At 53.5% G+C, this 26,367-nt stretch overlaps 10 protein-coding genes across 10 annotated transcripts; 9 read left to right on the top strand and 1 right to left on the bottom strand.

Moving 5' to 3' along the window:
• The first annotated feature begins 1,224 nt into the window (after positions 1 to 1,224).
• On the top strand, positions 1,225 to 3,371 carry BO66DRAFT_393571 (GABA permease). The gene is made up of 5 exons (XM_025647788.1): positions 1,225 to 1,497; positions 1,594 to 1,664; positions 1,726 to 1,839; positions 1,907 to 1,989; positions 2,043 to 3,371. The coding sequence occupies exons 1-5, from the start codon at positions 1,330 to 1,332 to the stop codon at positions 3,200 to 3,202; spliced, it is 1,596 nt and encodes a 531-aa protein (XP_025501693.1). The 5' UTR covers positions 1,225 to 1,329; the 3' UTR covers positions 3,203 to 3,371.
• A 733-nt stretch (positions 3,372 to 4,104) lies between these two features.
• Positions 4,105 to 5,930, top strand: BO66DRAFT_378699 (putative carboxylesterase; the record flags this gene model as incomplete). The annotated part of the gene is made up of 3 exons (XM_025645807.1): positions 4,105 to 4,344; positions 4,417 to 4,764; positions 4,827 to 5,930. 3 exons carry the CDS (start codon positions 4,105 to 4,107, stop codon positions 5,853 to 5,855), a joined length of 1,617 nt encoding a protein of 538 aa, XP_025501692.1. The 3' UTR covers positions 5,856 to 5,930.
• A 14-nt stretch (positions 5,931 to 5,944) lies between these two features.
• On the top strand, positions 5,945 to 6,723 carry BO66DRAFT_141306 (uncharacterized protein). Its single transcript, XM_025642059.1, has 2 exons — positions 5,945 to 6,469; positions 6,538 to 6,723. The coding sequence occupies exons 1-2, from the start codon at positions 6,037 to 6,039 to the stop codon at positions 6,624 to 6,626; spliced, it is 522 nt and encodes a 173-aa protein (XP_025501691.1). The 5' UTR covers positions 5,945 to 6,036; the 3' UTR covers positions 6,627 to 6,723.
• Positions 6,724 to 10,885: 4,162 nt separating this feature from the next.
• BO66DRAFT_378693 (oligopeptide transporter) lies at positions 10,886 to 13,966 on the top strand. Its single transcript, XM_025645806.1, has 9 exons — positions 10,886 to 11,087; positions 11,169 to 11,467; positions 11,529 to 11,803; positions 11,857 to 12,059; positions 12,117 to 12,275; positions 12,339 to 12,436; positions 12,490 to 12,819; positions 12,873 to 13,055; positions 13,114 to 13,966. Exons 1-9 carry the CDS (start codon positions 11,027 to 11,029, stop codon positions 13,759 to 13,761), a joined length of 2,256 nt encoding a protein of 751 aa, XP_025501690.1. The 5' UTR covers positions 10,886 to 11,026; the 3' UTR covers positions 13,762 to 13,966.
• A 647-nt stretch (positions 13,967 to 14,613) lies between these two features.
• Positions 14,614 to 15,063, bottom strand: BO66DRAFT_413321 (uncharacterized protein; the record flags this gene model as incomplete). Its single annotated transcript, XM_025649410.1, has 1 exon — positions 14,614 to 15,063. One exon carries the CDS (start codon positions 15,061 to 15,063, stop codon positions 14,614 to 14,616), a length of 450 nt encoding a protein of 149 aa, XP_025501689.1.
• A 565-nt stretch (positions 15,064 to 15,628) lies between these two features.
• BO66DRAFT_440799 (uncharacterized protein) lies at positions 15,629 to 16,766 on the top strand (the record flags this gene model as incomplete). Its single annotated transcript, XM_025651287.1, has 2 exons — positions 15,629 to 15,662; positions 16,288 to 16,766. 2 exons carry the CDS (start codon positions 15,629 to 15,631, stop codon positions 16,764 to 16,766), a joined length of 513 nt encoding a protein of 170 aa, XP_025501688.1.
• A 633-nt stretch (positions 16,767 to 17,399) lies between these two features.
• On the top strand, positions 17,400 to 18,737 carry BO66DRAFT_393564 (zinc-binding alcohol dehydrogenase family protein). The gene has a single exon (XM_025647787.1). The coding sequence runs from the start codon at positions 17,518 to 17,520 to the stop codon at positions 18,580 to 18,582; it is 1,065 nt and encodes a 354-aa protein (XP_025501687.1). The 5' UTR covers positions 17,400 to 17,517; the 3' UTR covers positions 18,583 to 18,737.
• A 417-nt stretch (positions 18,738 to 19,154) lies between these two features.
• On the top strand, positions 19,155 to 19,999 carry BO66DRAFT_141224 (uncharacterized protein). The gene has a single exon (XM_025642058.1). It carries the CDS (start codon positions 19,207 to 19,209, stop codon positions 19,900 to 19,902), a length of 696 nt encoding a protein of 231 aa, XP_025501686.1. The 5' UTR covers positions 19,155 to 19,206; the 3' UTR covers positions 19,903 to 19,999.
• Positions 20,000 to 20,704: 705 nt separating this feature from the next.
• BO66DRAFT_141218 (uncharacterized protein) lies at positions 20,705 to 22,590 on the top strand. The gene has a single exon (XM_025642057.1). It carries the CDS (start codon positions 20,996 to 20,998, stop codon positions 22,433 to 22,435), a length of 1,440 nt encoding a protein of 479 aa, XP_025501685.1. The 5' UTR covers positions 20,705 to 20,995; the 3' UTR covers positions 22,436 to 22,590.
• Positions 22,591 to 23,661: 1,071 nt separating this feature from the next.
• Positions 23,662 to 26,233, top strand: BO66DRAFT_456711 (purple acid phosphatase family protein; the record flags this gene model as incomplete). The annotated part of the gene is made up of 4 exons (XM_025652155.1): positions 23,662 to 24,017; positions 24,084 to 24,779; positions 24,839 to 25,279; positions 25,355 to 26,233. 4 exons carry the CDS (start codon positions 23,662 to 23,664, stop codon positions 25,734 to 25,736), a joined length of 1,875 nt encoding a protein of 624 aa, XP_025501684.1. The 3' UTR covers positions 25,737 to 26,233.
• Positions 26,234 to 26,367: the final 134 nt, after the last annotated feature.

The raw sequence follows: 26,367 nt of genomic DNA, 5'->3' as shown, positions 1-26,367 counted from the left end.
TATCGGCTGTCTGCATCACCGCCTTCGAGGATTTCTTCCTGATGAAGCTGAACGTACATTTGGGGAAATTGGTCCAGATTTTGATCCCTTTCCCGCAATGGACAGGCGGTCCTGCTGTCTCGGACAATAGCTAGCGTGGCTTTATGCATACTTTGCCACTTGACCACCGGTCGCAAATCATGAAACCGAAGGTACATGAGGGCAGTCTAACGCCATCGCATATCCCTTGAGGAATTGGAAAACCGACTGGACGAAACCTCTTATTGACTTGTTCAATCTCTTCAATTCCGCCGAGGCAGCGCTCGTCCACTCATGAGTTCCCGTGTCACTCAATCTTGACTGACGTGATGGGAAATGATGACTGCCGTCGTCCTAAGGCCCAAACCTCGTATTTCATCTATCGGAATGTCTCGGGGTGTAGTATCAGCCACGATTGTGGCCTTGTATGATGCTTCCACGGCAGTCCCCAGGCTGCAATTGTAGCTTCAAGCCGGTCACAGCCAGATGAGCTTCCTTGATGTGCCAAACACCGGGCGTGTCTCGTAGTGGTGACAAGAGAGAGAGACCAATTGGAATTGCGTGGCCAAAAGTACGTTACACGACTTTCCAGCGCGTTGTCGACCTCGTTTTCCCTCCCGCCATGAGATGGGCTCACGTGGTGGTGTCAAGCATGCTTTTCCTCCGTTGTGTCCTGCACCGGTCGGTATCCCCGATTCAACCTTTCCGATGGAAGAGGGAGAAGAAGAGGAGTGATTTGCCGCCCAGGCTGCCGATCGAGTGGCGGAAACGACCCTTGTAGCTTGGTTACACACCTGTACACACCTGTACACACCAGGTCAGCACGTTGCAATAAAGTCCAGCTGGGGCATGTCAGAAATGGCCCAGGGTGCATACGCCTGGAAGCAAGACCGAGGTTCCACGGGAGGAATGACGGAAGACATGCTTGACATCGATGAAAGGGGGCGGGGTACTGTAACGGTCGGTGAATATGTGTAGTGTACTGTATCTGTGGAGATAGAATCCAGAAGAAAAAAAGAAAAAAAGAAAAACCAATGATGGGATTGAAAACAAATTGAAGGAATGCAGAGAGAGAGCCTGGAGTTTGAGAAAGGGGAAAAGAGAGGGAGATCATCCAGGAGACACATCCCTGTCCATACAAACAAAACAACCACTTACTCTCTCACTCACCCACGCCGCTTTCCCTTTCCTACTCCCTCTCACGTTGCACAACAACTTTACCTATCGGCTGCCCCTTTTCCTTCCTTTTCACGGCCTTTGCCGTTCAGGCCTGACTCTCATCCTCACCCTTCCAACTGTCTATCTACAATCATGGCAACAGCGTCTGGAGGTCTCTCCAATTCGCGAAAGGGAGAGGATCTGATCACGGCGACAGGATGCCACCCTCTTGAGATCCCCACGGAAGATAAAGATGGAGAGATGGGCACCCGGCACGACCACACTGATATGACCCGCATGGGTAAGGCCCAGGAATTCAAGGTTGGTAGCTGACAGCTGACTTGCACTGCTGCTCACCCTTTCCAAAACCTTTAAGAATCGAGCCCATTGGAACTTTGACACCATATCTCATCTTAGAGGAATCTCCGACCGCTGGCTGCTCTCAGTTTTGCGTCGGTCCTTCAGGCCACCTGGGAATTTATCCTGATGTACGAACGCCTATGCAACTGTCCTCTCGAAGGCAGACCTAATAGTGATACGCCCTGACAGATCGAATACACAAGGCCTTGAGAATGGGGGAATGGCCGGGTTGGTCTGGACCTATGTGTGGACCTTTGTTGGCTTTGGCTTCATCATCGTTTCGCTGTCGGAAATGGCATCCATGTCAGTCACGCTTCTGTTCCAAAAAGATTTAGGAGATGCGATCTAATATACCTCGCTGAAAGTACAGGGCTCCGACATCTGGAGGACAATACCACTGGGTTTCAGAATTTGCCTCCCCACGCTACCAAAAGTTCTTGAGCTATTTGACCGGTCTGCAACACCTCTTACCATTGAGGTCTGGTTTGTCTCACTAACTTGCATAGGGTGGATGTCTGTACTGGCATGGCAGGCGGGTGCAGCATCTGGATCCTTCCTCACCGGCACTATCATCCAGGGCCTGATCAGCGTACACAACCCAAAATACGAACCCACAAGGTGGCAAGGTACACTCTTTGTCTTTGCCATGATCTTAGTGATCTACTTCTTCAATGTCTATGCAGCGAGCTGGATGCCCCGGATCCAGAATGTGCTGCTCGCTCTGCACACCCTCTGTTGGGTGATTGTGGTTGTCGTTCTCTGGGCCATGGCCCCTCGCCAATCTGCCAGTGCTGTGTTTACAGAGATCAAGACATATAGTGGGTGGCATAATGCGGGGCTGGCCCTCATGATTGGACAAATCTCCGCCATCTATGGGTCGCTTAGCTCTGATGCCACGGCCCACATGTCCGAGGAGGTCCGCGATGCCGGTCGTTATGTGCCTCTAGCCATCGTTGGTGGATATTTCAGCAATGGAATCCTGGCGCTCATCACTGTGATCACCCTGATGTTTGCCATGCCATCGGTCGAGGATGCATTGAATGATCCAACAGGCTTTCCATTCATTTACGTGTTCAAACAGGCCGTCTCCACAGCGGGTGTCAATGGGTTAACGGCCATCATACTTATCCCGGTCATCTTCAGCAACATCCTTTTCAATGCCTCGACGGCCCGTCAGACGTATGCCTTCGCTCGAGACAAGGGATTGCCATTTGCAAGTTGGATCTCGCATGTGAACCAGAGCTACAAGCTACCGGTCAATGCCATCGCACTGTCGTGTATCATCAGCGGGCTTCTTTCTCTCATCAATATCGGCTCCGACACGGCATTCAATGCGATCATATCGCTGAACGTTGCAGCGCTCATGTGGACCTATGCAATTTCAATCAGCTGTGTCATGTATCGCAAGATCTACCTTCCCGATACACTACCGCACCGCCGCTGGAGTCTAGGCCGACATGGTCTATGGGTGAATGCCACCGGCCTAGTGTATGTTCTCTTTGCGCTATTCTGGTCATTCTGGCCCCCGGAGATTCCGGTCACCTTGAAGAACTTCAACTGGAGCATCGTCCTGTTTATCGGAGTGTTTCTGATCAGCGTTGCAATGTACATATTTCAGGGAAGGTGGGTTTACAAAGGGCCTGTTGTGGATGTCAAACGGTTGTGAATCGTCTAGGTCCCTTGGAGCGATCGCTTGGAGCATCTTCTTGGCGCAGACACTCTGTTGACTATTTTCGGCCGATACTGTTCTTGAGAAACAACTTTCCAACATAGGTGCATTGGCATTATGCGGATTTCTAAGCAACGGCTATTTAATTGTGCGGGGATGGTGGCTCACGTGCCCGTGTCCATCTATCCCTGTTGACCTACCCCTCACTTCTACCATCTACGCCAATCGATTGACGCGCCGCCTCGGGCCAACTCTCTCATTTTTAGGGTGAGATCGTAAACATGATCGGTTGTCTCTCGCATTATGGGATATCGATAATGCTGCAATCACTCAAGCCTGCAGGCTCCTCGCGGTATCCGCAGGTTCACCCTCGGTAAGTGCGGGAGCGAAACCCGAGACCCTCTATTTAGCCTTAAATCCTTTGATGAAGTCATCAGGGTCGGGCCTTGAATCTCCAGGCCAACAATAGCACACCCTGATACTTCGTGCCGTCATTTAAAGCTTATGTTTGAATGTATACCAATCGGTCGTCCTTGTAGCCCTATTACCCTTTCCAGATGGCATTGTTTGCGCAGGATTGGGGCCCATTCGCCCCCTTCCGGTCTCTTTCCCCGTTCTAAGCCCTTTTCAATTAAGCCGACCCCTCGCATGTCTAGACGTTCCGATTCCTGGATAATTGAACCAGTTCCCCCCACAAAACCTGCAGGGTGCTTTAAACCGGCAAAATTCTTCGGCCTGGTAATATAGCTCTTCTGCACACCCCGCACGATGCGGGAAAAGTGGTGATGATGAAGAAGAAGCGGACAGCTACATAAAGTCAACCCCATGGTGGAGCATATGTTGCAACCGAGTGCGCTGTTCCCTTCGCCGTGCAAACCTAATAGACGTTCTCCAACAATATGAGGCTTTTTGTCCTGTTGACCTTCGCCTCCCAGATCGCTAGCGCATTGCCCAGCTCTGCGGATGGCGCTTCAGCCCCCACTGTTGACCTTGGATACTCCAAGTATCAAGGTACCCGTCTCGCGGGAGGAGTAGATCAATTCTTGGGTATGCGCTATGCCGCTCCTCCCTTGGGAGATCTTAGATTCCGAGCGCCCCAAGATCCCGTGACGAATGCCACATTACAGACAGCCACTGAGGTATATTCCGCTTCATTTGCTGCATCCAAGTTATGGCTTTGCTCACCCCCAGGTACTAATGGAGAAACCTAGTATGGGCCAATCTGTATTGGGGTCGATCAGGACAACTCCCCCGCTGACTGGACGGAGGATTGCCTTTTCATCAACGTTTTCAAGCCTTCGACAGCTACGCCACAATCGAAGCTGCCCGTATGGTTCTTTATCCAGGGCGGAGGGTATGCACAGAATTCCAATTCCAACTACAACGGCACGGCCGTGGTGGAGGAATCTGGTCACGGACTGGTGTTTGTCACGCTGAATTATCGCGTCGGAGCGTTGGGCTTCCTGGCTAGTGAGGAAGTGCGGAAGAACGGTGACTTGAATGTGGGCTTGTTGGATCAACGCAAGGCTATGCATTGGATCAAAAAGCACATTGCATCAGTACGTACCCCGTGTTTCCCAGGCTATCGCAGGGGCCGCCAGTTGAGACTAACAAAGAATAGTTTGGCGGAGATCCAGACCACATTGTGATCCACGGTGTCTCTGCGGGCGCAGGATCCGTGGCCTTCCACCTCACGGCGTTCGGAGGAAAGGATGAGAAGCTATTTGTGGGCGCTGTGGCTGAATCGTCGTTCTGGCCCACCCAGCGCACGGTCGCAGAGATGGAATTCCAGTACGAGCGGTTTGTCAATGACACTGGCTGTTCCAAGGCGACGAATTCTCTTCAATGTCTCCGAGACCTCGACATCGCGACCATCCAAGGTGCCAATACGGCTTCACCCTTCCCAGGAGGCAGCAGTAGCCCCCTTCCCGACTGGTACTGGCTACCAGTGACCGATGGCAACTTGGTTCCGGAGCTTCTGTACGATGCCTTCAAGAAGGGAAACTTCATCAAGGTCCCGGCACTGGTGGGTGACGACACGGACGAAGGCTCGAATTTCGCCTACAACGCTAGCACTCGCTCTGATGTGTCGCAGTTCTTCAAGAACAACTACCCTCACCTGACCGCGGCACAGCTGGACAGAATACTGGAGGCCTATCCGCAAACTAGCCCGTTACCCAAACATGGAGCCTGGTTCCGAACCTCGTCCGATGCTTATGGGGATGCATGCTTCACGTGCCCCGGCAACCATTTGACCGCATCCGTTGCCAAGCACCTCCCGCACTCGACGTGGAACTACCGAGTCAATATCCTCGATCAGTCGAACCTAGCTGGCGGCATAGGAGTCCCGCATACCTTTGAGCTACCAGCCATCTTTGGTGCGGGCAGCACCGGGGCGCTCAGTAGCACGTCTTCGTATCTCAGCTACAATGCTGGGATTATCCCGGTGACCATGCACTACTTTATCAGTTTTGCCATGAAGCTCGATCCGAATCCTCTCCGATACAACGGCACGCCGGAGTGGAACACCTGGGGTAGTGGGTCACGTCTGCGGCTGCAGACAAACAGCACGGCGATGGAGGAGGTGCCTGCATTGTCGGTGCAGCGCTGTCAGTTATGGGAGGATTTGAGTGGAACAACCGAGGTTTAAGTGGGATGCGACGTCTAGAGAATTCGTCGTCATAGACAAACGTAGAACATCTCTGCACATGTTCTTCAATACAACTTGATGTGAAATGCATGGCATATAATTTGGGCTTTTATCACTTTTATTCTGAATTCCAAGCAAGGTGTTATCAGATGCTTGGCGCTCGTAATGGGAACGCCTCCAAATGCCAATCCCTCAGCCTTACGTCGCGACGATCTCCTTTTTGTCCCGTGTTTGTCCCGTTTCTTTTCTGCCATCTCCCTTCCACCTCTCCTACTTTTATACCTTTGCTAAACTTCTCTATTTTCGAGATACTACTGCTTATACACTGCACAGATTGTTCCCCATCCAGTGCGCGAAGATGAGTGCAGAGACCACGATTGCAGTTCCCCCGCCGCCCGACCAGCCGAACCCCACCGACCGTGACGTCACCGATAAGGAGCAACACGCCGCCCAAACAATCCAGGTTCGACTAAACTTCAATCTTCTCAGAACTCTGTCTGCGTCGCTGACCTACTTCTTTGCTCAAGAGAGTATACCGAGGCTATCGTACGCGGAGAGAGTTACGCGGGCTCGGACTCTCGCAGCACTCACAGAACACATCGCGACTAATCGAGGTAAAATCCCCCCGACCGCATTCCCCGCCTCTTATCCCCCTCGTCGCTGACCCAACCATCCTCAAAAGGCCGTCAAAGAAGCCGAATGGCGTCAGATACACCGACCGTCCGCGCCCAAAGACACCAACGATCTCGACAGCGCCGCCCATGCGCGTAAGAACTGGCTCCGTGCCGTTAGCGTGGCCAAGCGAGCCGGGGGCGACGATGACGACGACCTCCTGCCCGCGCTCCCCGACGAGCCCGCCTCAACCACAACCTCCGCTCAGCATGAGTCTCGCACCTCCACCAGTGCCAGTAACAGCCACGGGCCACAGATTCACCACGACCTCCCCGCCGGCACGACCGCCAAGATGATGGACCTCCAATACTTCCTGGAGATGGTCGACCTGAAACACCGCCACGGCAGCAACCTGCGCGTCTACCACATGTACTGGAAGACCTCGCCCACGCAGCAGAACTTCTTCTACTGGCTCGATCACGGCGAGGGCAAGGACCTCGATCTCCCGCAGTGTCCGCGCGAGAAGCTCGAGCGCCAGCAGGTGCGCTACCTGAGCCGCGAGGAGCGCATGAACTACCTCGTGACCGTCGACACGGCGGGGCGGTTCCGCTGGGCGAGGAACAACGAGCTCGTGTGGACGGACAGTAAGCGGTTCAAGGATAGCCTGCATGGCGTGGTGCCGGTCGAGGAGAACGCGCCCCGGTTCAAGGGGAATGATGCTGCTGCCGATGGCGAGGCGTCGTTTGGAACATCGTCGTCGTCGTCGTCGTCCTCACTCTCGTCGCTCTCGTCGTCAGACTTCAGTACCACGGAGAGTGTGCACGATGATACGATCGGCAAGCATGATACCGATCAGTACAAGGCGGCCAAGGTGGCGAAGAAGTTCGTGCACACCACGCCGGCGACGATGTTGAATGCGCTAAAGGGGAAGTCGTCCAAACGGAAGGAGGATATGTGGATTTTCGTCAGTCACCCTCTTTTATTGAAAATTATATTGCATCACGGTCATTGACAGGGTCTTACCGATGTAGGTGGCCGATACCTCCTTCCGGCTCTTCGTCGGCATCAAAGAGTCCGGCGCATTCCAGCACTCGTCGTTTCTCCGGGGCGCCCGCATCGCGGCCGCCGGGTTGATCAAGATACGCAACGGCCAACTGCGAAGTCTGGCACCCCTCAGGTAAGTTTCCACCACCACCCTCCCCAATATCCGACCGACGGGAGTGAGGAGCTAAACCCAACCGTAGTGGCCACTACCGCCCGCCCGCCGCCAACTTCCGCGCATTCGTGCACTCCCTGCAGGACCAAAGCGTCGACATGTCAGGCGTCTCCATCAGCAAGTCGTACGCCGTGTTGCTCGGCATCGAGGGCTACACGCGCACCAAGCGCAAGGTTCGGGCGCTCCACGAAAAGGCGGATGAGACGAAACACAAGCTCCTGCGCAAGCGGAGGGAGAAGGCCGAGGCGCACGAGCGCGGGGAGGAGACGATCAACAAATCCGATCAGCCAGGGGACGGGGTGCAGAACAGTGCAGGAGGTGCTGAGGTACAGCCGGAGAGTAAGCCTCGCACGATGAATTTGCCCATTCGGCAGAAGTCCTTCCCGGCCGCATGAGGGTTCCATTTCTGTTTGTGGGCTGTGTACGCTTTGTTTGTTATGGCTTCTTTTCACTAGCAGCTTTCTTGATGATTGTGTACTTTCTCATGTGATACTCCGTATACCCCTACTTAGGAATAATACAGGGCTTGATATTCTAGACACGCTTCTGCTTGCAATGGTTATTCTCTTCGCGTGGCCACTATGGAGGATAGGTGGTGGCCTATGCTATGCATGAACCTATTTTAGTGACTATTTCTGTAAATTAGCTCTCTTGTGTCTGATTGGGAGGAGAATTGTAGAATATCCTGTTCTTGTGGCCAATTGATGGCAAATTCGCAGCATATATATTATGCACGTAATTCGGCTGAACATTTTGACTATCCTGCGTGCTGAGCGGTATCCACCACCCTTCACAATTGTATGCTTCGTTCTAACATCTAATCCAGCAGTTACTACAAGATTCCAAAAATCCCTTGCTCTTCACTTAGACTCAAATGACAGTTCAGGAATTTGTCGACTGATGCCAGACATGGACCTGGCGGCCAGGTCACGTGCATCATCCGGCTAAGGGAAAGGGAGCAGTTCCGCCCGCGGAATGTTGGTTTTCCACAAATCTGGATTAATGTACAATACTCGTCAACATCCTGGCAAAAATCCAACAGTCAGGTCCTACTCGAGACCAAGACTTGTCTCTTTGGCGACGGTGGAGCTTGTCTACATACGAGAATTAAAGAATGAAAAGGGGGAGATGATTTTAGCCGGTAGGTCTCCATACGTGACCGTGAGTGTGTGTGCCCTTGTCTGGCCTCGAGGTCCGTTGGATCTCCACTGCCTGGAATGTTAGCTGATTCGATCTAGTAATCTCTGGGTATGGTGGCTGCAGGGCCTTTGCTTTTCCGAATCAGCACTTCACAGCTTTCCAGCCTCAAGAAGGCTTCATATCTGACAACTACGATTATGTCTCTGTGATAACGCTGTACCCTCATCAGCATGGGAGTACAGTATATGCCCATATTCGATTCAAATTTCCGCCCAGAATGCTCCGACCAGCGCATGAAAAGATCACGGGGCGAATGTGGCATGCGTACGAGAGGGGTTATCTGAGACATCCCCGGCTAGTGCCTACCTAGAAGGGCATTGGAGCCGGCGCAAACCTGGTCGGCCGATGTAACCCATCATCCTGGAAGCAAGGAGATGAGGCTTCTCTGTGCCACTTGGCTCGACTAGTAGTGGTTTCTTCTCTTTGTCGGGAATGTCGAACTGGGGCTAGAATTTCCGGTTATCAATCACCGCGTGGTGTGCAGCTGTCATGATCGTTCCAGGTTATCTGATCGACCGCCTTGCGTTTAGGCCGGCCATTTCCAAATCTGCTTTGCGGCTGGTTCGCTTCCTGGTTTTCACTAACAACTCGAGCTTCCTTATGCCACCTGGAAGATATTGCTCCGGATGATACGATGGGTCGCGCTATGGAGCTTAATCGAGTGCGGCCATTTCCTCGCCCGTGGAACATGGTCCTTCGCCGGCGAAGGAGAAATTAATCGCGCAGTCATGCATTGGTTGACAACCAAGCGCGGAGTTCATCAACACTTGGCAGATGATAAGCCTGGCCAAGAGGACGAGCCGGGAAAAGTCATTACTTTGCACAGCTCCACGACGTGCGTCCTTTCCGGAATCTTATCGCGCTATGCTGAAAAAAGGTGCACCTTGCGAGATTATCTGATCCGCTGGGACCATGGACGTAGACGACGATTAAGGATTTGCTGCGACTTCGCGCGGGTGGCTCCCCACCTCAGCCTTATGTTCCCAAATGGCTCGACAAGCGTTTCTTGATCTGCGCTGGGTCGTATGGCACCAGAAAAATCTGCTCAGCCCTACGCCTTGTAGGGCTGAAGAACGGCATCAAATTCACAGGGACTTTTTGGTGTTGTGTTCGGGTGATAATCTTTGACATCAGCGGGATCTGATAAGAACACAGAAAACCTAATGCACTTTTTTCCCCCTTCCAATGGTCTGCTCGGCTCGCTACCGCGACTAAAATCACGCCGTGGAGAAATTTGCAGCACGGACGAGTTGAGTCGAGTTATCTTATGCGGCAGCACCTTGTCATTTCCGAACCTATTCCGGAGGGTCCGGTGGTTTGGAACGTCATCCTCGTCGATAATCAATCAGATAATATGGCAAACTAGTTGGTGAGATTAGCTGCACCACGGAATTGTCGTCTTTGATTCGAGGTTTCCCCTCCACCGAGACCCTCACCTGCAAAACTAGTCTAGGATGCACCCACGGGCGAGGGGAGGGCGATGGCTGACCACCTAACCCTTTTGGCCCGTATCCCCCTCATGATCGGGACAAACTAGCCGAACGCTTAGCCGACCACATTCCAGCATTGGCCGAAAGGTGGATACGGACCGCACAAGAACATGACCGCACAATCAGGCAGCCACTGTTCCTCAAACACCACAAAACATGAACAGAGCAGAAGAAGAATGAAATGATCCTGCGCATAATCTACTATCTCCCTGGGAGAGGATGGATGTGTGAATGGTGTGAAAAATGTAACTTTGCCAACACGAGACACTAGAATCACCAAGGCTCCACCTTGGCTAGGCAGCCGTTCTTTTTTCACCCTGAATCCATAAGGCTAGGTAGGGCTGAACCAAGTTACGAGCCAAGCCGGACAGAATTCGGGCCCACTCTACCCTTTGCCCCCCTAGCAGCGCGTGCTGTGATGACGGTCGGATGTTGTGGGTGGTGAAATGGGAAAATCTGGTCAAACCACTTACCCGGGGCCAGCTGTTAAGTATCGCCTCCCCCCTGGCACGGCGGAATCTTATCTGATGGAAAATATCTGATCGATCAGATAATCTTGTTGCACTTCGGCGTCGCTCTAGCGGAATTCTTTTCCCACCCCATTGGGGCAGAAGTCTGGTCGCCCGCCCCCTAACTGAATTTTCCTCGCGAAAATGGCCACCGATACGAAAGAGATGGAAAAAGAGGTGTATGCGGTGAATAGCGATGACAAGGGTAAGTTTTTCCCCCGACAGAGTGTCTGTGTGACCGTCGGCTTGCACCCAGTACTGGTGCTGACAGCAACAACCTCTTCAGCCGAAGTTGAGTCGCAGACCGAGGTGCTGCGAGCTGCTGGCATTGGTATCTCCGAGGATGATCCGACAGAGCCGGTCTTGACCCTGCGCATGTGGGTGCTTGGGGTTGGCTTCTGTATCGTTGCCAGTGGCCTCAACACCCTGTACACCCTCCGCAATCCGTCCATTACGATCTCAGCCACCGTCGTTCTTCTTCTTGCATACCCGTTAGGAAAGCTCTGGGAAAAGGTCGTCCCTGCTTGGAACGTGCCTTTGGGAGCGTGGAGTTTCAACCTAAACCCGGGCCCGTTTAATCAGAAGGTGAGGGTCTCTTGTATCACAGCGAATGGGACAGGTTGCGTTAACATTCGTCTGCGTTCAGGAACATGTCTTGATTTATATGATGTCGAATCTGAGTATTTACGTCCGTCTAGGCGCGGATGTTCTCACCGAACAACAGAAATTCTATGGGTACAGTGCGGGCTGGGGTTTCCAGACGCTGATCACATTTGGAACCTTCCTCATCGGATTCTGTCTGGCTGGGTTCTTCCGTGCTCTTGTAGTTGAGCCTCGCGAATTGGTCTGGCCAGGCGTTCTGAGCTGCACTGCTCTGACGACAACCCTACATCAAGTGGGCCAGGGGGACGTTCAAGGACTGTAAGTGATTTTCAGGTTCGCTTAGAGAATGACAACTAATCGACCAATACTAGCAACGCAACTTGGAAGATCTCGCGGTACGGGTTCTTCAGCCTCGCATTCTGTATCTCCTTCTGCTGGTACTGGTTCCCGGACTTCATATTCCCGGCCCTGAGCTACTTTACTTTCCCCTGTTGGATCAACCCCAAGAGTACGGTTGTCAATCAGCTGTTTGGCATGACAAGTGGCATGGGACTGTTGCCGATCACTTTCGATTGTAAGTCTTGCAGTCAATGATCCTGGCTGAGCAATGCTTACCTGTAGTGTTACGCAGGGAGTCAGATCTCGTATGTCGGATCCCCTCTGTTGATCCCTTCCTGGGCCATCGTCAACGTCTTCGCCGGTCTGGTCTTTTGGATTTGGATCGTGGCGGTCGCATGCTACTATTCGAACATCTGGTATACCGGCCATCTGCCCTTCCAGAGCTCTTCGGGTAAGCTGTCTATGTTTCACGGCAACCTGGGATTTTCCCGCTAATGGGTGGTCTGACCTCTAGTGTACGACAATACTGGCGCCGTGTACAAAGCATCCAAGGTCGTCAGCGCGGCGACTGGATACAAACTGGACTTGGCAAAGTACAAGGCTTACTCTCCAGTAAGTGATGACAGCGATAGCGTTATCGAAACACAGCTGACAAACATGAAAAGGTCTATACCCCTGTCACCTACGCCCTGAACATGTTTGGTTTGTCCTTCGCGACACTAAGCTCGCTCCTCGTGTGGACATTCCTTGAGAAGCGCGATGTCATGACGGCTGCGGCTCGAAGAATCCCCAAGCTGGTCCGCCAGTCCTTCTCCAGCGAACAAGAAGAACCGGAGAAGATCGGCGCGCATGCTCGTGTGCCGACGTGGTGGTACCTCTTGACCGCTATTGTCGCGCTCTTTGTGACTATTTTTGCCGTGGAGTACTGGCGCGTCGAGCTGCATTGGTATGGCGTTCTGCTGGCGTGTGCCGTTGCCATGGTGTTCTACGGACCGGTAAGTTGATTCCTTGCACTCGCTTCTAGGCTCTATTTTAACCTGTGCCATAGTTGGCTCTGGTGTATGCGACCTCGAATCTGAAGATCAACATCGATATCCTATGCCGGATCATCGCGGGGTTCGTCTTCGAGAACCGCATCCTCGCCAACATCTGGTTCTTCGACATCGGCTACATCACGACCATCAAAGGTCTCTACTTCGCCCAGGACATGAAGCTAGGAGATTACTGCCACGTACGTCCCCCCTTCCTTTTTTCCACACCCCAAAACCTCAAGCTAACAAATCCTCCAGGTCCCACCCCGCAAAGTCTTCTTCGTCCAAGTCGTCGGCATGATCGCCGGCACGCTCAGCTCCGTCTGCGTCCTGAACTGGGGCCTCGGCCACATCGACGGCGTGTGCACAACAACCGGGGTCAACGGCTTCACCTGCCCCTACTCGCGCACGCACTTCAACACCAGTCTGATCTGGGGCGCCATCGGCCCGCGCAATTTCTTCAACAATGGCATCGGCTACAACCGCCTCCTGTACTTCTTCATCATCGGTGCCATCCTTCCGATTCCCGTGTACTACCTCCAGCGGCGCTACCCCAACTCCCTGTGGCGCCGGGTCCACGTCCCACTGTTCCTGGGCGGGCTGAACTACCTCCCGCCCGCGACCGGCACCAACTACGGCAGCTGGGCGGTCGTCGGGCTGACCTTCGGCGTGCTCATCCGCAAGCGCCTGTACCAGTGGTGGTACAAGTACAACTTTGTGCTCAGTTCGGCGCTGGATTCGTCGGTCTCCATCGCCGGCGTGGTCATCTTCTTTGCTATCTTCTACAGTGGGGCGTCGGCGCATTTTAGCTGGTGGGGGACGGAGGTGTATAAGCATACGTGCGATTATAAGGGGTGTTCGTATCTGCCGATTCCGGAGGGGGGCAAGTTTGGAGTTGGGGTGTAATGTTCGGTGAAAGGGGTGGGAATGGTTTGATAGGGGAAACATGTGAGATGCATCTTGTTCATGCCAGCGTTTGTGCGTGTGAAGCGTGTTTGTGTGTTTGCTTAGACATTCCTGTATACACGCACTGCAAATATCTCGGAGTTACAAGCAATGGTAGACGCTCTGTGTTATATAATGCTATAATTTATTTGTTAATGCCAGTATGACCCCCAGGGCAGGAATCGGTATCGTTCTCCTTTTCATCTCAAGAGATAGATCCCAAGTCTTGGTGGTGGACTGGATCTATGGGCTCCAATCAACTACAGTCTCGAGCGGACCGGATAGATACATCTCTTGCTCTATTGGGAGGCTACTCCGGGATGACGATAATATAGACATATCCTGCGCAAACATTGCTTCGTACATAAGACAAACAATAATAAGTCCTAGTGCATACGACCCCAAGGTGTGGGAAACAGAGCTTCCCTTCCGCTCGGCCGTACTTAATCCAGCTATTAGACGCGGCTAATTGCCTCTTGGAATACCCAACACCAGACCCTTCCCCCCATCCATTAGAGCCTTGAGACCCTAATCCCCCATAACAGCCTATCGAACATCTTGCGGCTCCCAGTGCCACTCGCCCATGCGCCGATAGTAACTTGCATCCGCCTCTCCATCTTCCTTGGGGGTGTCGACAGCCCTAGAGCAGAGTGGGTGACATATCCCGATAGCATTTGACCGCATGCTGGCACACTCGCTGTCCACCCGATACTCGCCACAGATATTACATTTTCCAGTCGTCTGGTACATGCAGTTCTTGTTGGGTATAGCAGCCATAATGGTAGCAGAACATATTGGCCCGCATTGCCGTCGTCAGGATACCACCGTATCCAGGTTGTAGGTCACCAAACAGTCGCCGGCCGACTCATGCTCCGGGAGTTTGAGGTCCGGATTGTGCCGGTTCATGCCTCTGGCAAAGAGCACCCGCGCATAGCGGGGGTCGAACACGAAGGTCGTTTCGCCCGTCACCCGGTTTTTCACTTCCGCCGTGGCCTCGATCTCGTCAATGGCGATGTACTCGTCGAGTTGCGGCACGGAGGCCTTCTCGATTTGGAGCTTGATGTGCTGGGCCGTCTCCGGGTCGAATCGCGTGTCGATGAAGTATAGGGCGTTGGGGCCGGCGGCAGCCACGTAGGGGGTAGCTGGCGCCACAACCTGGCGGCCTAACGCGGTTTCAATCACCTCTGGGACGTAAATACTGTTCCGGTATTCCTCTTGGAAGGTTGGTGAGCCTTCACATGGTCGGAACGGGTTCAGAAGCATGGTGGTCAGTAGGAGTGGGAAGCGCCTCGTGGGGATTAGGGTGGGAATAAGGAGAAGGGAAAGTGGATTATATCTACTGCCACCTTGATAGTTTTGTGAGTGCGGAATTCGTATCATGCATCTGTGAGTGGCGTGAGGGTTCCGGTTCATAGCATTGAGGATCACGGGTCCCTGCGCAGCAGACACTCCCACTAGTTCGAGTTATTAAAGCCACACCAGGAACGATTGGTCACTGCATTGCTTTGACAATGCTACCGTAACAGCCTCGGCAATGCCGAAATGAGGGGTCAGTTGGGTTGTGCTTGTGGTGCTAATTGCTAGGAGGGAATTGTAGTTCGACCTACCCTACAGGGCGAAATGGTCTTAAGTGGCATCTAATGTTCCGCTTGTGGCAACCTTGAATTATGTCACAGCTTCCTTCCAGAGTTATGGTAGGGGGCCATTGAGTAACCAAACAGACAACCATGTGGTCCCAACGCAAAAACATTGTTTAACCCCTGGAAACCTCGATGAAAAAGATCTTTGGAGAAGATGCTTCCAGTCCAATTTTACCCCACTACAACACATGCAGCGCATGGATGACTCTTCCGAGTTCAACTGTAAGAGAAGATTCATAGAAAAGGACTTGACAAGATACTGGTAGTTAGATAAGCCAAGATTAATTTGTAAGTTGTACTAATCCCTCAGAGAGTATACTTATCTCATACTCCCACCGGCGCTCCGAAGAATTAACAAGGATTGTTATGTGTCGCCCCACCCTTGACCTGGTGATTACTATAAGGGTCTAGAACCTCTTTAGCCCGATACCGTGAGCTTATCTTTCACTTTAGTACCTCTGTAGACAAGACCCCGTGACATTCTCTTCCTCCCCGCACCCCCTCAGATTTTGTGCTTCTCCCCGCCGTCATTCTACGCGGCTTTATCAGACTTGATGGATAGTCCTTCGCGACAAAAGAAATCTGTCGATACTGCTTGTATACACTGTTCCCTCTGAGCGGCTACACAACGGGCCCGCCGGGTTATGTCCGATACTCGCTGAGCTCAAGCAAAGCTAAAGCCATAGCATTTATTCAGATTCCCATCTACCTCAACCCCTCGTGTCGGTGAGCGATCCCAAAAAAGACCTTCGTTGGGAGGGCCAAATACATTGACCGATTCCCTTTGCTACAGTTCATTTCGCAAACAAAAGGAAAAGAAAAGCCCCAATCGTCCATACAGCAATAGGGTACCCAACCGCGCAGGACATCCACCGACTCTTTCTCCACCTCCGCGACTATCCCACGGGCCACGATCAATTCTTCCTCGAAGCGCCGGAGGACTCGACATGGCACATCACCGGGCAGCATCCCTTCTCCGGGTCGTGGACCAAGGCCGCCTTCCTCGCCGAGATCTGGGGCTCGAACTCGACGCTGATCGCGGCGCCGGGCCCTTGTTTCAACATGCCCCGGGGCCTGGACAGTATTGTCTGTGACGGACGGGGCCGCGCGGCGGTCGAGCTCCGGTCAGTCCACACCACTACCAAGGACCTGGGCTTGACTTACGACCAGGAGTACTCGTGGCATTGCGAGTTTGATGCGAGCGGGACACTGCGGGCGGTTCGGATCTATCTGGATTCGATCCATGCGGAGAAGGTGCTTGTGGCGGAGAGAGAGGCGCAGAAGGCGAGGAGGGACTCTATGGTATCATCCGGGGTGAAAATTTGAAAGTGCAATGGTTCGAGCTTATCCATGCGACGCATGAAACGCATATTCCCCGCGGGAAACGTTCCAACTTCAGGTCCTCTTGTTCAATCTGAGGCCAAGCGTCCACTACCTGCCATTCAAAACTGGTTCATCTCCGCTCGGGCTTGGTCTCTACTTGGTCTCTTCTTCGTCATAGTTCCCTCCGATCGTGACGGCGGAGCTTAAAATAATGTTATGTACATACGCATTTGATGTACAGGGCAATCGAATACTATACGTGAAGAAAGAAATCTTTCCTGTTTGTTATGAGATTTGACATTTGAACAGTGCCAGTGCAGCTGGCCCAACCGTGATTATGTCCTTGGCATGGATCACGCAGGTCACAGCAGTTTTGGCGAATTATCTCCTGTATCACGCACGCCATTGAGCACGTCAGATATTATTTTCGACAATTATAATCCTGTTGAGTCAGAAAGAAGGATTTAGAACTCGTGTAAGATGATGAAAGATCCTACTAGAATAAAGATTGTATCATCATTCACGCAAATAATGATCCAATGCCGATTGGTAAGCCCGGGCGCGCACAGATTGATAATCACGGCTGATGCGGGGTGCCCCGCTTCCATATAAGAGGAACAACTTACCACACCAGATAATACATCCAGCAAGAAGCTTACCACCTCAGTCCAAAAGAGTTATCACAACATCTCTGCACTACGACCCATTCTTCCTCATACATCCGATAACCTAAGACTACACACCTACACACCAAATGTCCCAACAAACCCAGACCGCACTGCTGGTGACGGAAATCGGCAAGCCGTTGACCAAGGGCACGCGGCCCATCCCCGAGCCCCAAGAGAACCAAGTACTGGTGAAAATCACCGTGGCCGGCCTCAATCCACATGACGCCAAATCGCGCGACTACGGTCTTTTCATCCAAGAGTCCCTCCCCGCGGTGCTGGCCGCGGACGTCGTCGGCGTCGTCACCCGCCTCGGGCCCAACGTCACCCGCTACCAGGAGGGGGACCACATCGTCGGCCAAGCGGGGCTGACCCTCGCCAACAGCAACGACACGGCCGGACTGCAGGAGTACGCCATCCTCGACGCCCGCTACTCGGCCAAGGTGCCGGCGGGCTTCACCGACGCGCAACTCGCCACGCTGCCGACCAACCTGGTGGCCCCGGCCGTCGCCCTGTTCGACGCCAGCGCGTTGGGGATCCCAGCACCCTGGACAACGACTTCCTCTGACTTCGACCACCACGCCACCTCGCTCCTGATTATCGGCGGGGGCTCCAACACAGGCCGCTTCGGGATCCAGCTGGCCGCGCTGGCGGGCCTCGGTCGGATCATTGTGGTGGGGAGCGCGCGCAGCGCGGCCGAGGCGCAGCGCCTGGGGGCCACGCACGTCATCGATCGCGCCGACAAGTCCGGCGCGGAGATCGCGGCCGAGGTGCGGGCCATCGTCGGGGATGATCTGCTCTACGTATACGACGCGATCAATCCGCCCGAGAACCAGTATATTGGCGTGGAGGCCCTATCGAATACCCACAAGGGCAAGCTGGCTCGTCTGCTTCCTACGGGTCCCGTGGACGAGAGCAGGTTGTCTGCGCCCAAGCCGGCAGGCTTTGAGACGTTGAATGTGTTCGGCCTGTCGGCGGTGCGGCCCGCAACGGCGGCGCCGCTGTGGGAGCACGTTACTGAGTGGGTGCAGGCTGGGAAGCTCGTCCCCACGGAATCGTCGGTCATCGAGGGGTTGGATGTGGATGCAGTGAATCGGACGCTGGATGGCTATTCGAATGGCTCTGTGAGCGGACATTGGCAGATTCGGTTTTGAGGAGCAGGGAGAACGGTGTATTTGGGGAACATACACAGGTCAGTAGTGTCAAGGATGTGGTCGCCATACGGTTATGATCCTAAATCTCTTTAATTTTGGAGACTTTCTGATAGTATAATATAATGTTTATCGAATGAAGGCTTTATGGATTGATACTGGAGCATTGCCGCTTGATCTGTATGTGTGATATTCTAGTCAAGGAATGCCATGCTCTGTGGATGCTGAAAAGAGGAGATGCTCTAGGTGCCATGTGTATGCGAACAGGACGTAGGTAGCCCTAAAGAACCTACTTCTCTCGCCCCTTCTCCCTTCTGTTGAACTTCCTTTGTGCTCACGTGAGACCAGCCAGTGCACATCCAAGGCATGTTCAGGGGCAGGTACTATGACACCCTTTAACCCACAGACCTTGGCTTGCATCATAGACACCAAATCTGAATAGTATCGAGATAGACTATCTATTCTTTTAGCCGACTTGCTTAGCGCTTACAGGAAGTTCAGTTGACCTGTCTGACTAAGCTACTACACAGAATGACTCACAGCAGCAAGGGAACATGATTCCCCTCACTCCTCCATTTTTCTTCATTCCTATTCAATCACATTAAGACCGCACGAGTCAAATCTAAGATGGAAGGCCCCCTCAGCCCCACAAGACCAGTTCAAATCACCCTCATCTCATATGGCCATGCTAACGGGCCTGTGGTACAACAACCTCGGAAGGCCCGATATCACCAAACCTTAGCCTACAACATTCGACACTTGCCTAACCCACCCCGCCATCTGCGGGTCAAAGCAACCGGCCTGTCGCGGCGGTTGCAGAAGGAGTTCCTCCAGAATGATGCGGTCGAGGCCTTCTTGGTCAAGGTCCAACACGAGATAGTCAATGCGGTCCAAGAAAGCTGCGCACAGCCGCTGCGTTCCACAGCGCAGGAAGAAATTCATGAGGGGGCCTCGCAGACTGATACGCCCCAGATTGGGGATGGCCATTCCAGGGAAGAGCCCGACGGCGACGGCACAGATGTCGAGATCGTGGTGACAATATGTTGCGAGGAGGGCCGTCATCGGAGTGTGGCGTTTGTGGAGGAGCTCGCTCGACGGCTGGCTACCGTCGAAGAAGGGGATGGTGTTCTGCAGCGCTGGGTAATGAATGTGAACAAAATGCATCGCGATATTGAAGATGGCGGGAATTTTGAGCAATCTCAAGGTCAGGGCAGCCGTCCAAACAAGGTTCAGGCTCAGACTCGACAGCGAGAACGACGTGAGAAGAGAAATCGGTTTGGACCGCGGCTTGGAGACGAGGATGACACGGACCATATTCATTGATTCTATAGTAAATTGTTTTATATGTGCGGTATAGAGGCTACACTATGTACATCAATGCATCTCTGCGCAGACCTAAGTAGCATATACTTTCTTGCCCTAGCTTTCCATAGAGGCGAGTAACCTCGGACTAATCTTAATAGTGGTGAATGCCTTGACTTGCTTGTATACGTAATAGATTGGAGTGTACAGACTCATCACACTGGTCGTATCGCACAGTGGCCGATATAGTCCTCCATGCGCAGTGGGTCTCCTGCAAATCCTGGGTCTCGTTGCAGGTGGTCTGCTGGATGGTGGAATGTACGGGAAGTCCGATTGTGAGCGTCTTCCATCAGACCTAGACCGGTATATCCTTCCATAGACCAATTGACTCGAGTAAGTGTCATCACTGTATCCCACGCTCGCTCTTGTACTGCGTGATCTAAGAGAGCTTGATCCGCACTGCTTAGCTCGGCAACACTAACAATCGCCCCCTTGTCGGCTAGAAAGTCTGCGAAATTATAATTCGTGTCTCGTGGTGCACCATGCGGCCCGCGCTGGGTCTGCGCCGTGCCGAAACAGCAGCTGAACTATCTCCCACCACCGACCTGTTCCATACTACCGCGCTTGTGGTAGGAGAAGAACAAGCTCCCAGAAGACATATCGTCAATGAGATTCTCTACAACGCCAACCCACTGCCCTGTGATCGGCTCTGCTACACTGTTCATAGACAGAGTATAACTACTCAGATGCCGTGCCTATAAGGGATACCTATAGTGCTTCCATGCCTTCTACTATCGGAAGAGAATTGAGATTGAAATTTGCTGGCGCCGGCTCTAGAATTAATCCCTGCCCACCGTCAGAGCAGAGTCGTTTCGTCGAATAGGGCCCCCTTGGTGCAATATCCATGCAAGGGACTATGGCAGTCACGTGGTGTCTAGGCATCTCTTGTCGCTGCCTACGCCGGCCTTCACTAACATGTGTTCAAAAATGGCACATGGTTTCGTCGTGTAGATAAGTCAAGTTGTGCTACACTTCAGTAAAGCCAGTCCCCATCAATCAGCAATCCGAACTACCATTTTCAGGGCGTGTTGAGAGTCAACTAACTCCGCTCGTTATGGATGTCCCACCGATCTTACGACTTCCAACAGAGATTCTAACTTTAATCTTCGAAAACGTGGCCTCCAGCTACCACGAGACCCGGAGGACCCTGCGAAAGTTTGCGTTCATCTGTCGTCGCCTCACGCAGATCGTACTTCCTCTGTTATATCGTGACGTGTTGGTCAATGTGGCGGCCGGCAGGGCCCTAGAAGCTCTGTTCGCCGTGCTACAAAAACGGCCACTATACTGTGAAAATGTTAGAAGACTTTTGATTCAGATGGACGATTCCATCGATATCCCCAGACGCAACTTGTATATTACGTGCGATATTATCACCTGTGTCACTAATGTCAGAGCCTTGACCTTTCGTGGGGGCTGGGAGCGTCACCCGGACCAAACGTGGGGCCTGGTTCACCGGGCATCTCGGAGCATGCCAGCACTGGAGACTTTGTCTCTAAGCCGTATGGGAGAAGGCCTGACCGTCCGGGACATACTCGAAATTGTGCGGATGCCCAACCTGCGCCAACTGGAGCTTAGTGGAATTGATTTTCAGACCCCGGGGCGCACTGCAAGGGCAGAAAGACAGGCGAACAGGCCCTCCTACCAACCAGATAGCACGAAGGGCACTGCTCAGTTCTCCAGCCTTCATATTCAGGACTACAATGTTAAGTCCGCGGCATTCCAAGAGCTGATTCTCTGGCCTAAGGCCTTGATCCATTTCGACGCCTCGATCTTGTGGGATAGCGGTCCGGGATGCCAGGTTGATCTCTCGATGCTCAGCACATGGCTCTTTGCCCACAAGGACACCCTGCAATCCATCCATATCAGATACATTGATTCTTTGCATTCAGGCAAGCTTTTCCAGACTAGGGGATTTGTCGCCCTGGAGCGCCTAACGCTGCCCTGGTGGCAGATCCGAAGAAATGGTAGTTGGCAGCAGGAGGACGAAAGAGACCCGCCATTCATCTTTCTACCCGCCCACGCGGACGCTCTTCTCTGCGCGCCCCGTCTCACGACCCTCAATCTGGACTATGGCCTGAGTGTCCACGGTGTGGATTCCTGTGACACGTTCGGGGAGGTCGAGGCCCGCTGGATCCTGGAGTTGGCCCGCGCGGCATGGGCGAAACAGGCCGCGCTCCAGACGATCTGCGTTGGGTACAGACCGGAGCCGCATTGTCTCGACGAGCTTCTGGAGTATCCGTGGGATCGTCTAGTCCGACTCCGGGAGGATCTCCAACCGCTGGGAATCGGATTGGAGTGGGATGAGCCGTCGTTCTCGGAGGAGGAGTGGATTCAGGCGCGCATGCAGGCCTCCCCGCCGTGGGAGGCGATGCGTGGGAGTGAAAGTCCCCCGCTGGATGATGGGATGCTGTTTGGTTGCGAGCTGTCGAAGGACGGTGAGCCCAGTCTGGACGAACAGGAGGCCTGGGAGTACGCTCACAAGGCAACCAGATAGAATAATTAGCTACAAATCAGAAACAGATCTTGACAGTATTTGCTGTTTGCTGGAGCCCCACAGTTCTACTTTCCTAGGTCTCTCCCAGTAAACCTAAGTGAGCATCCATCGGGGCCTTCTTCCACCGGACAACATTCTTCATCATTTCATCTATCTACGCTGTATATCTAATCACTCCAGCATAAGACCTGGGACGTTGCCTGCCTCAAGCTTCGACTGTAGTCACAGTACCAAATGACAGCCACGGTGGTCTTCGGTATTGTGTTCATTCAGCTCATGGTCGCTGTAGCCTGAATACTTATGGGCCACAGCCGTGGAGACGAAGACTACACAGAACTTGTCCCATTCACTCCGAACACTATAAATATTCCCAATGACGATGTCACTTCCATCGCCGGGGTCAAAGAAGAAGTCTTTCGCAGTATAACTGGCGACCGCGCGCCTCGTCAATAACTCTTGAAGTACTGGCGCTACGGCTCTCGGATGGGTGGTCGCGGCATCTCACTGCTGCAGTTTGAATCCCGATCAGCTTCTAGAATTCTCTAAACAGAGGAGAAATATAGGATTGCTGTATAAACTAACTCAGGACTTCGAGCTGTTTTACCACGGGAGCGTGATTTGTCTCAGCAGTTGCAGCCTTAGGCAGCGACCCCTGTTAATCAACAGCTTCAGCTTCAACCTTGAAGCCGATATGATTGGATCAACAATGGGTGGAGCACACTGCAGACGGGCTTTCCAACTGGGTCCAATCAGCATGTGGAGTTCTGCTCCTGCTGGCCTAAGGCCATGGGCCCGTGCCTGGCAGCTGTTGACCAATGAAAGGGGAACAATGCAGGCACATGGTCATTGTCGGGAATCTCCGCCTTTTCCTCCGTACCTGCAATGCTTGATTGATTGTTCCCCACTGCCCGGTTTATCACCAACCAGCATTTTCTTTTTATCAGCTTTTAATTACGCTAATGTCTCTATGGCCAGTCTGCTGCAGCTTCAATCGTCTGCTCTAACCGAAGGGCTTGGCCAATTGCTGTTCTGGGGACCTACACGTGTGGTCTCGTGCCTTGCTTTGCGGTCTTATCTACTGCATACGACCGATGCGATAGCCATGCCGAGCGACAAAATTATAAAAGACCGTGGTCATGCCGCTATCGAATGCCTGAGCAGATGCACGTCAATTGAATATTCCATCCCCCGTCAACATTCTTGTACGGAGCTAAAGGCACGCGACCATGAAGACCGCTGCTACATCTGCCTTGCTGGTGGCCCTCTCCGCCACGCTTGCTCAGGCACGTCCTGTCGCCGATGAACGCTATCCATACACTGGACCGGCTGTTCCCGTGGGAGACTGGGTGGGCCCGACTGTCAATGGCAATGGAAAGGGCTTTCCGCGTCTGATTGAGCCCCCAGCCGTCCGGCCCGCCAGCGCCAACCCGCGCAACAATGTGAACGTCATCTCCTTGTCGTACATCCCCAAGGGCATGCACATCCACTACCAGACCCCCTTCGGGCTAGGACAGACCCCATCCGTGATCTGGGGCAAGAGTCCTCACCAGCTCAACAAGGTGGCCCGCGGATATACCCACACGTAAGCATTGAAGTCTTATCCCGTGCACTCACCCGGGAGAAAGCAAACCCCCTAACATCGGACCAGCTATGCCCGCACGCCGTCCTGCTCCGAAATCAAGATCATTACCCAGTGCAGCGAGTACTTCCACGAAGTTAGCCTGGAAAACCTCGAGCCCGGGACGACCTACTATTACCAGATCCCGGCCGCCAACGGCACGACCAAGTCGGAAGTGCTGAGCTTCAAGACCGCGCGCGAGGCCGGTGACAAGGGTTCCTTCAGCGTCGCCGTGCTGAACGACATGGGCTACACCAATGCGCACGGCACGCAGAAGCAGCTGATCAAGGCGGCCAACGAGGGGACGGCCTTCGCCTGGCACGGCGGTGACATCAGCTACGCGGACGACTGGTATGAAGGCACCTTGGCGTGCGAGTCCTCCTGGGACGTCTGCTACAATGGCACCAGCACGGAGCTGCCCGGAAACCTGCCGCTGCCGGACGAGTACAAGAAGCCGCTCCCCGCGGGGGAGATCCCCAACCAGGGTGGCCCCCAGGGTGGCGATGTCAGCGTCATCTACGAGTCCAACTGGGACCTCTGGCAGCAGTGGCTCAGCAACGTGACGGTCAAGATCCCATACATGGTCATGCCGGGTAATCACGAAGCCGCATGCGCGGAATTCGATGGGCCAGGCAACATTCTCACGGCCTATCTGAACGACGACATCGCCAACGGCACTGCCGCCGAGGATAAGTTGAACTACTACAGCTGTCCGCCTTCTCAACGGTGAGCACTTCCCCGCTTCCCCAATTATGATCGGTACTAACGTGCTAATGCGATCCAAGAAACTTCACTGCATACCAACATCGCTTCCGCATGCCCGGCGAGGAGACCGGTGGCGTGGGCAACTTCTGGTACTCGTTCGACTACGGCCTGGCGCACTTTGTCTCGATCGACGGCGAGACCGACTTCGCGAACAGCCCCGAGTGGCCCTTCGCGGAGGACATCAAGGGCAACGAGACGCACCCCACGGCGGAGGAGACCTTCATCACCGACAGCGGGCCCTTCGGCGCGGTGGACGGCAGCTACAAGGACACCAAGAACTACGCGCAGTACAAGTGGCTGCAGCGGGACCTGGCCAAGGTCGACCGCAGCAAGACCCCCTGGGTGTTCGTCATGAGCCACCGCCCCATGTACAGCTCGGCGTACTCGTCGTACCAGCTCCACGTGCGCGAGGCCTTCGAGAGCCTATTGCTGAAGTATGGCGTGGATGCTTACTTCTCAGGGTAAGTCTGGCCCCTTTTGTCGGGCGCAAACCCCCGCCTTGTCTCGGTTGCAGACAATCTAACCCAGCACAACAGACACATCCACTGGTACGAACGCCTGTACCCCCTCGGCGCCAACCAGACCATCGACACCGCCAGCGTCGTCAACAACAACACCTACATCGCCAACAATGGCAAGTCGATCACCCACATCATCAATGGTATGGCGGGCAACATCGAGAGCCACAGTGAGTTCAGCGAGGGCCAGGGGCTGACGAACATCACGGCCGTGTTGGATACCGTGCACTACGGGTTCAGCAAGCTGACGGTCAAGAGCGAGACGGAGGTCAAGTGGCAGTTTATTCGTGGGGATGATGGGTCGGTCGGCGATGAGGTTACGTTGCTGAAGCCTTCCGCCGTGAAGACGAAGGGGAAGGGCAAAGGCAACGGGAAGGCGTATTCTGGCTTTCGGGCTTGAAAAAAAAGTTCACGAAGTAGGGGTAGTCGTATGACTGCTGATGATGTATGTACTGTATAGTGGGCCTGTCGATGTTAATATGATTGTTGTTGCTGTGAGTAAAATTGGTGGTGCACTGCCTAGACGCTGCTCGCCTTCGGGGTTATTTCACTCTTTCCTAGAACCGTCCACGTGCTGTGCCTTTGAATGTAAGATTTCACTGCTGCAGGAGGACTTCTTGCGATATCAGTCGTCCTTCGAACGTGGTGTGTCGATTCAGGCTCGAGTATGCAACCAGAGTCTCTAAAGTCATTCTGCACCATGGTTCCATACTCATATGATATCGATACACCCCTGAGTCATGTAACCACATCTCTATGTTAGGAGAGTGAGGTCTGCCAGCCAGCCCCTCCGTGAAGATCCCCGCCTGTGCTGCATTGAGGTACCTTCAACTGGCGCGCGATCAAAGAACAAAGAAGCGAAGTCCAGCAATCGAGTGCTTCGAGCATGAGTATTGGCTTTGTCAATGAGCCATCGCATTGTACTGTGGTGTTGCTGTAATGACGCAGCACACGCTATCTCCAGTGGCTTCTTTCCCCAAGGCAGAGATTTTCCTTCTCGATTCATTGTCTCATCTCTGCAACAATCCCCC

The sequence above is a fragment of the Aspergillus aculeatinus genome, assembly GCF_003184765.1.
Source record: "Aspergillus aculeatinus CBS 121060 unplaced genomic scaffold BO66scaffold_39, whole genome shotgun sequence".
NCBI lineage: Eukaryota > Fungi > Ascomycota > Eurotiomycetes > Eurotiales > Aspergillaceae > Aspergillus > Aspergillus aculeatinus.
Note: the sequence above shows the minus strand (reverse complement) of the source record. Positions and strands in the feature narration are given on the sequence as shown.

Excerpts from the sequence above, each read along its gene's own strand:
- BO66DRAFT_393571 (XM_025647788.1), top strand. The coding sequence starts at position 1,330 with ATGGCAACAGCGTCTGGAGGTCTCTCCAATTCGCGAAAGGGAGAGGAT. Across the intron at positions 1,840-1,906 it reads CTGTCGGAAATGGCATCCAT|GGCTCCGACATCTGGAGGAC; the intron begins GTCAGTCACGCT and ends CTGAAAGTACAG. Across the intron at positions 1,990-2,042 it reads GTTCTTGAGCTATTTGACCG|GGTGGATGTCTGTACTGGCA; the intron begins GTCTGCAACACC and ends TAACTTGCATAG.
- BO66DRAFT_378693 (XM_025645806.1), top strand. The coding sequence starts at position 11,027 with ATGGCCACCGATACGAAAGAGATGGAAAAAGAGGTGTATGCGGTGAAT. Across the intron at positions 12,276-12,338 it reads GCCCTTCCAGAGCTCTTCGG|TGTACGACAATACTGGCGCC; the intron begins GTAAGCTGTCTA and ends TCTGACCTCTAG. Across the intron at positions 12,820-12,872 it reads CCATGGTGTTCTACGGACCG|TTGGCTCTGGTGTATGCGAC; the intron begins GTAAGTTGATTC and ends CCTGTGCCATAG.
- BO66DRAFT_141306 (XM_025642059.1), top strand. The coding sequence starts at position 6,037 with ATGCCAATCCCTCAGCCTTACGTCGCGACGATCTCCTTTTTGTCCCGT. Across the intron at positions 6,470-6,537 it reads ACACATCGCGACTAATCGAG|GCCGTCAAAGAAGCCGAATG; the intron begins GTAAAATCCCCC and ends CATCCTCAAAAG.
- BO66DRAFT_393564 (XM_025647787.1), top strand. The coding sequence starts at position 17,518 with ATGTCCCAACAAACCCAGACCGCACTGCTGGTGACGGAAATCGGCAAG.
- BO66DRAFT_141218 (XM_025642057.1), top strand. The coding sequence starts at position 20,996 with ATGGATGTCCCACCGATCTTACGACTTCCAACAGAGATTCTAACTTTA.
- BO66DRAFT_141224 (XM_025642058.1), top strand. The coding sequence starts at position 19,207 with ATGGAAGGCCCCCTCAGCCCCACAAGACCAGTTCAAATCACCCTCATC.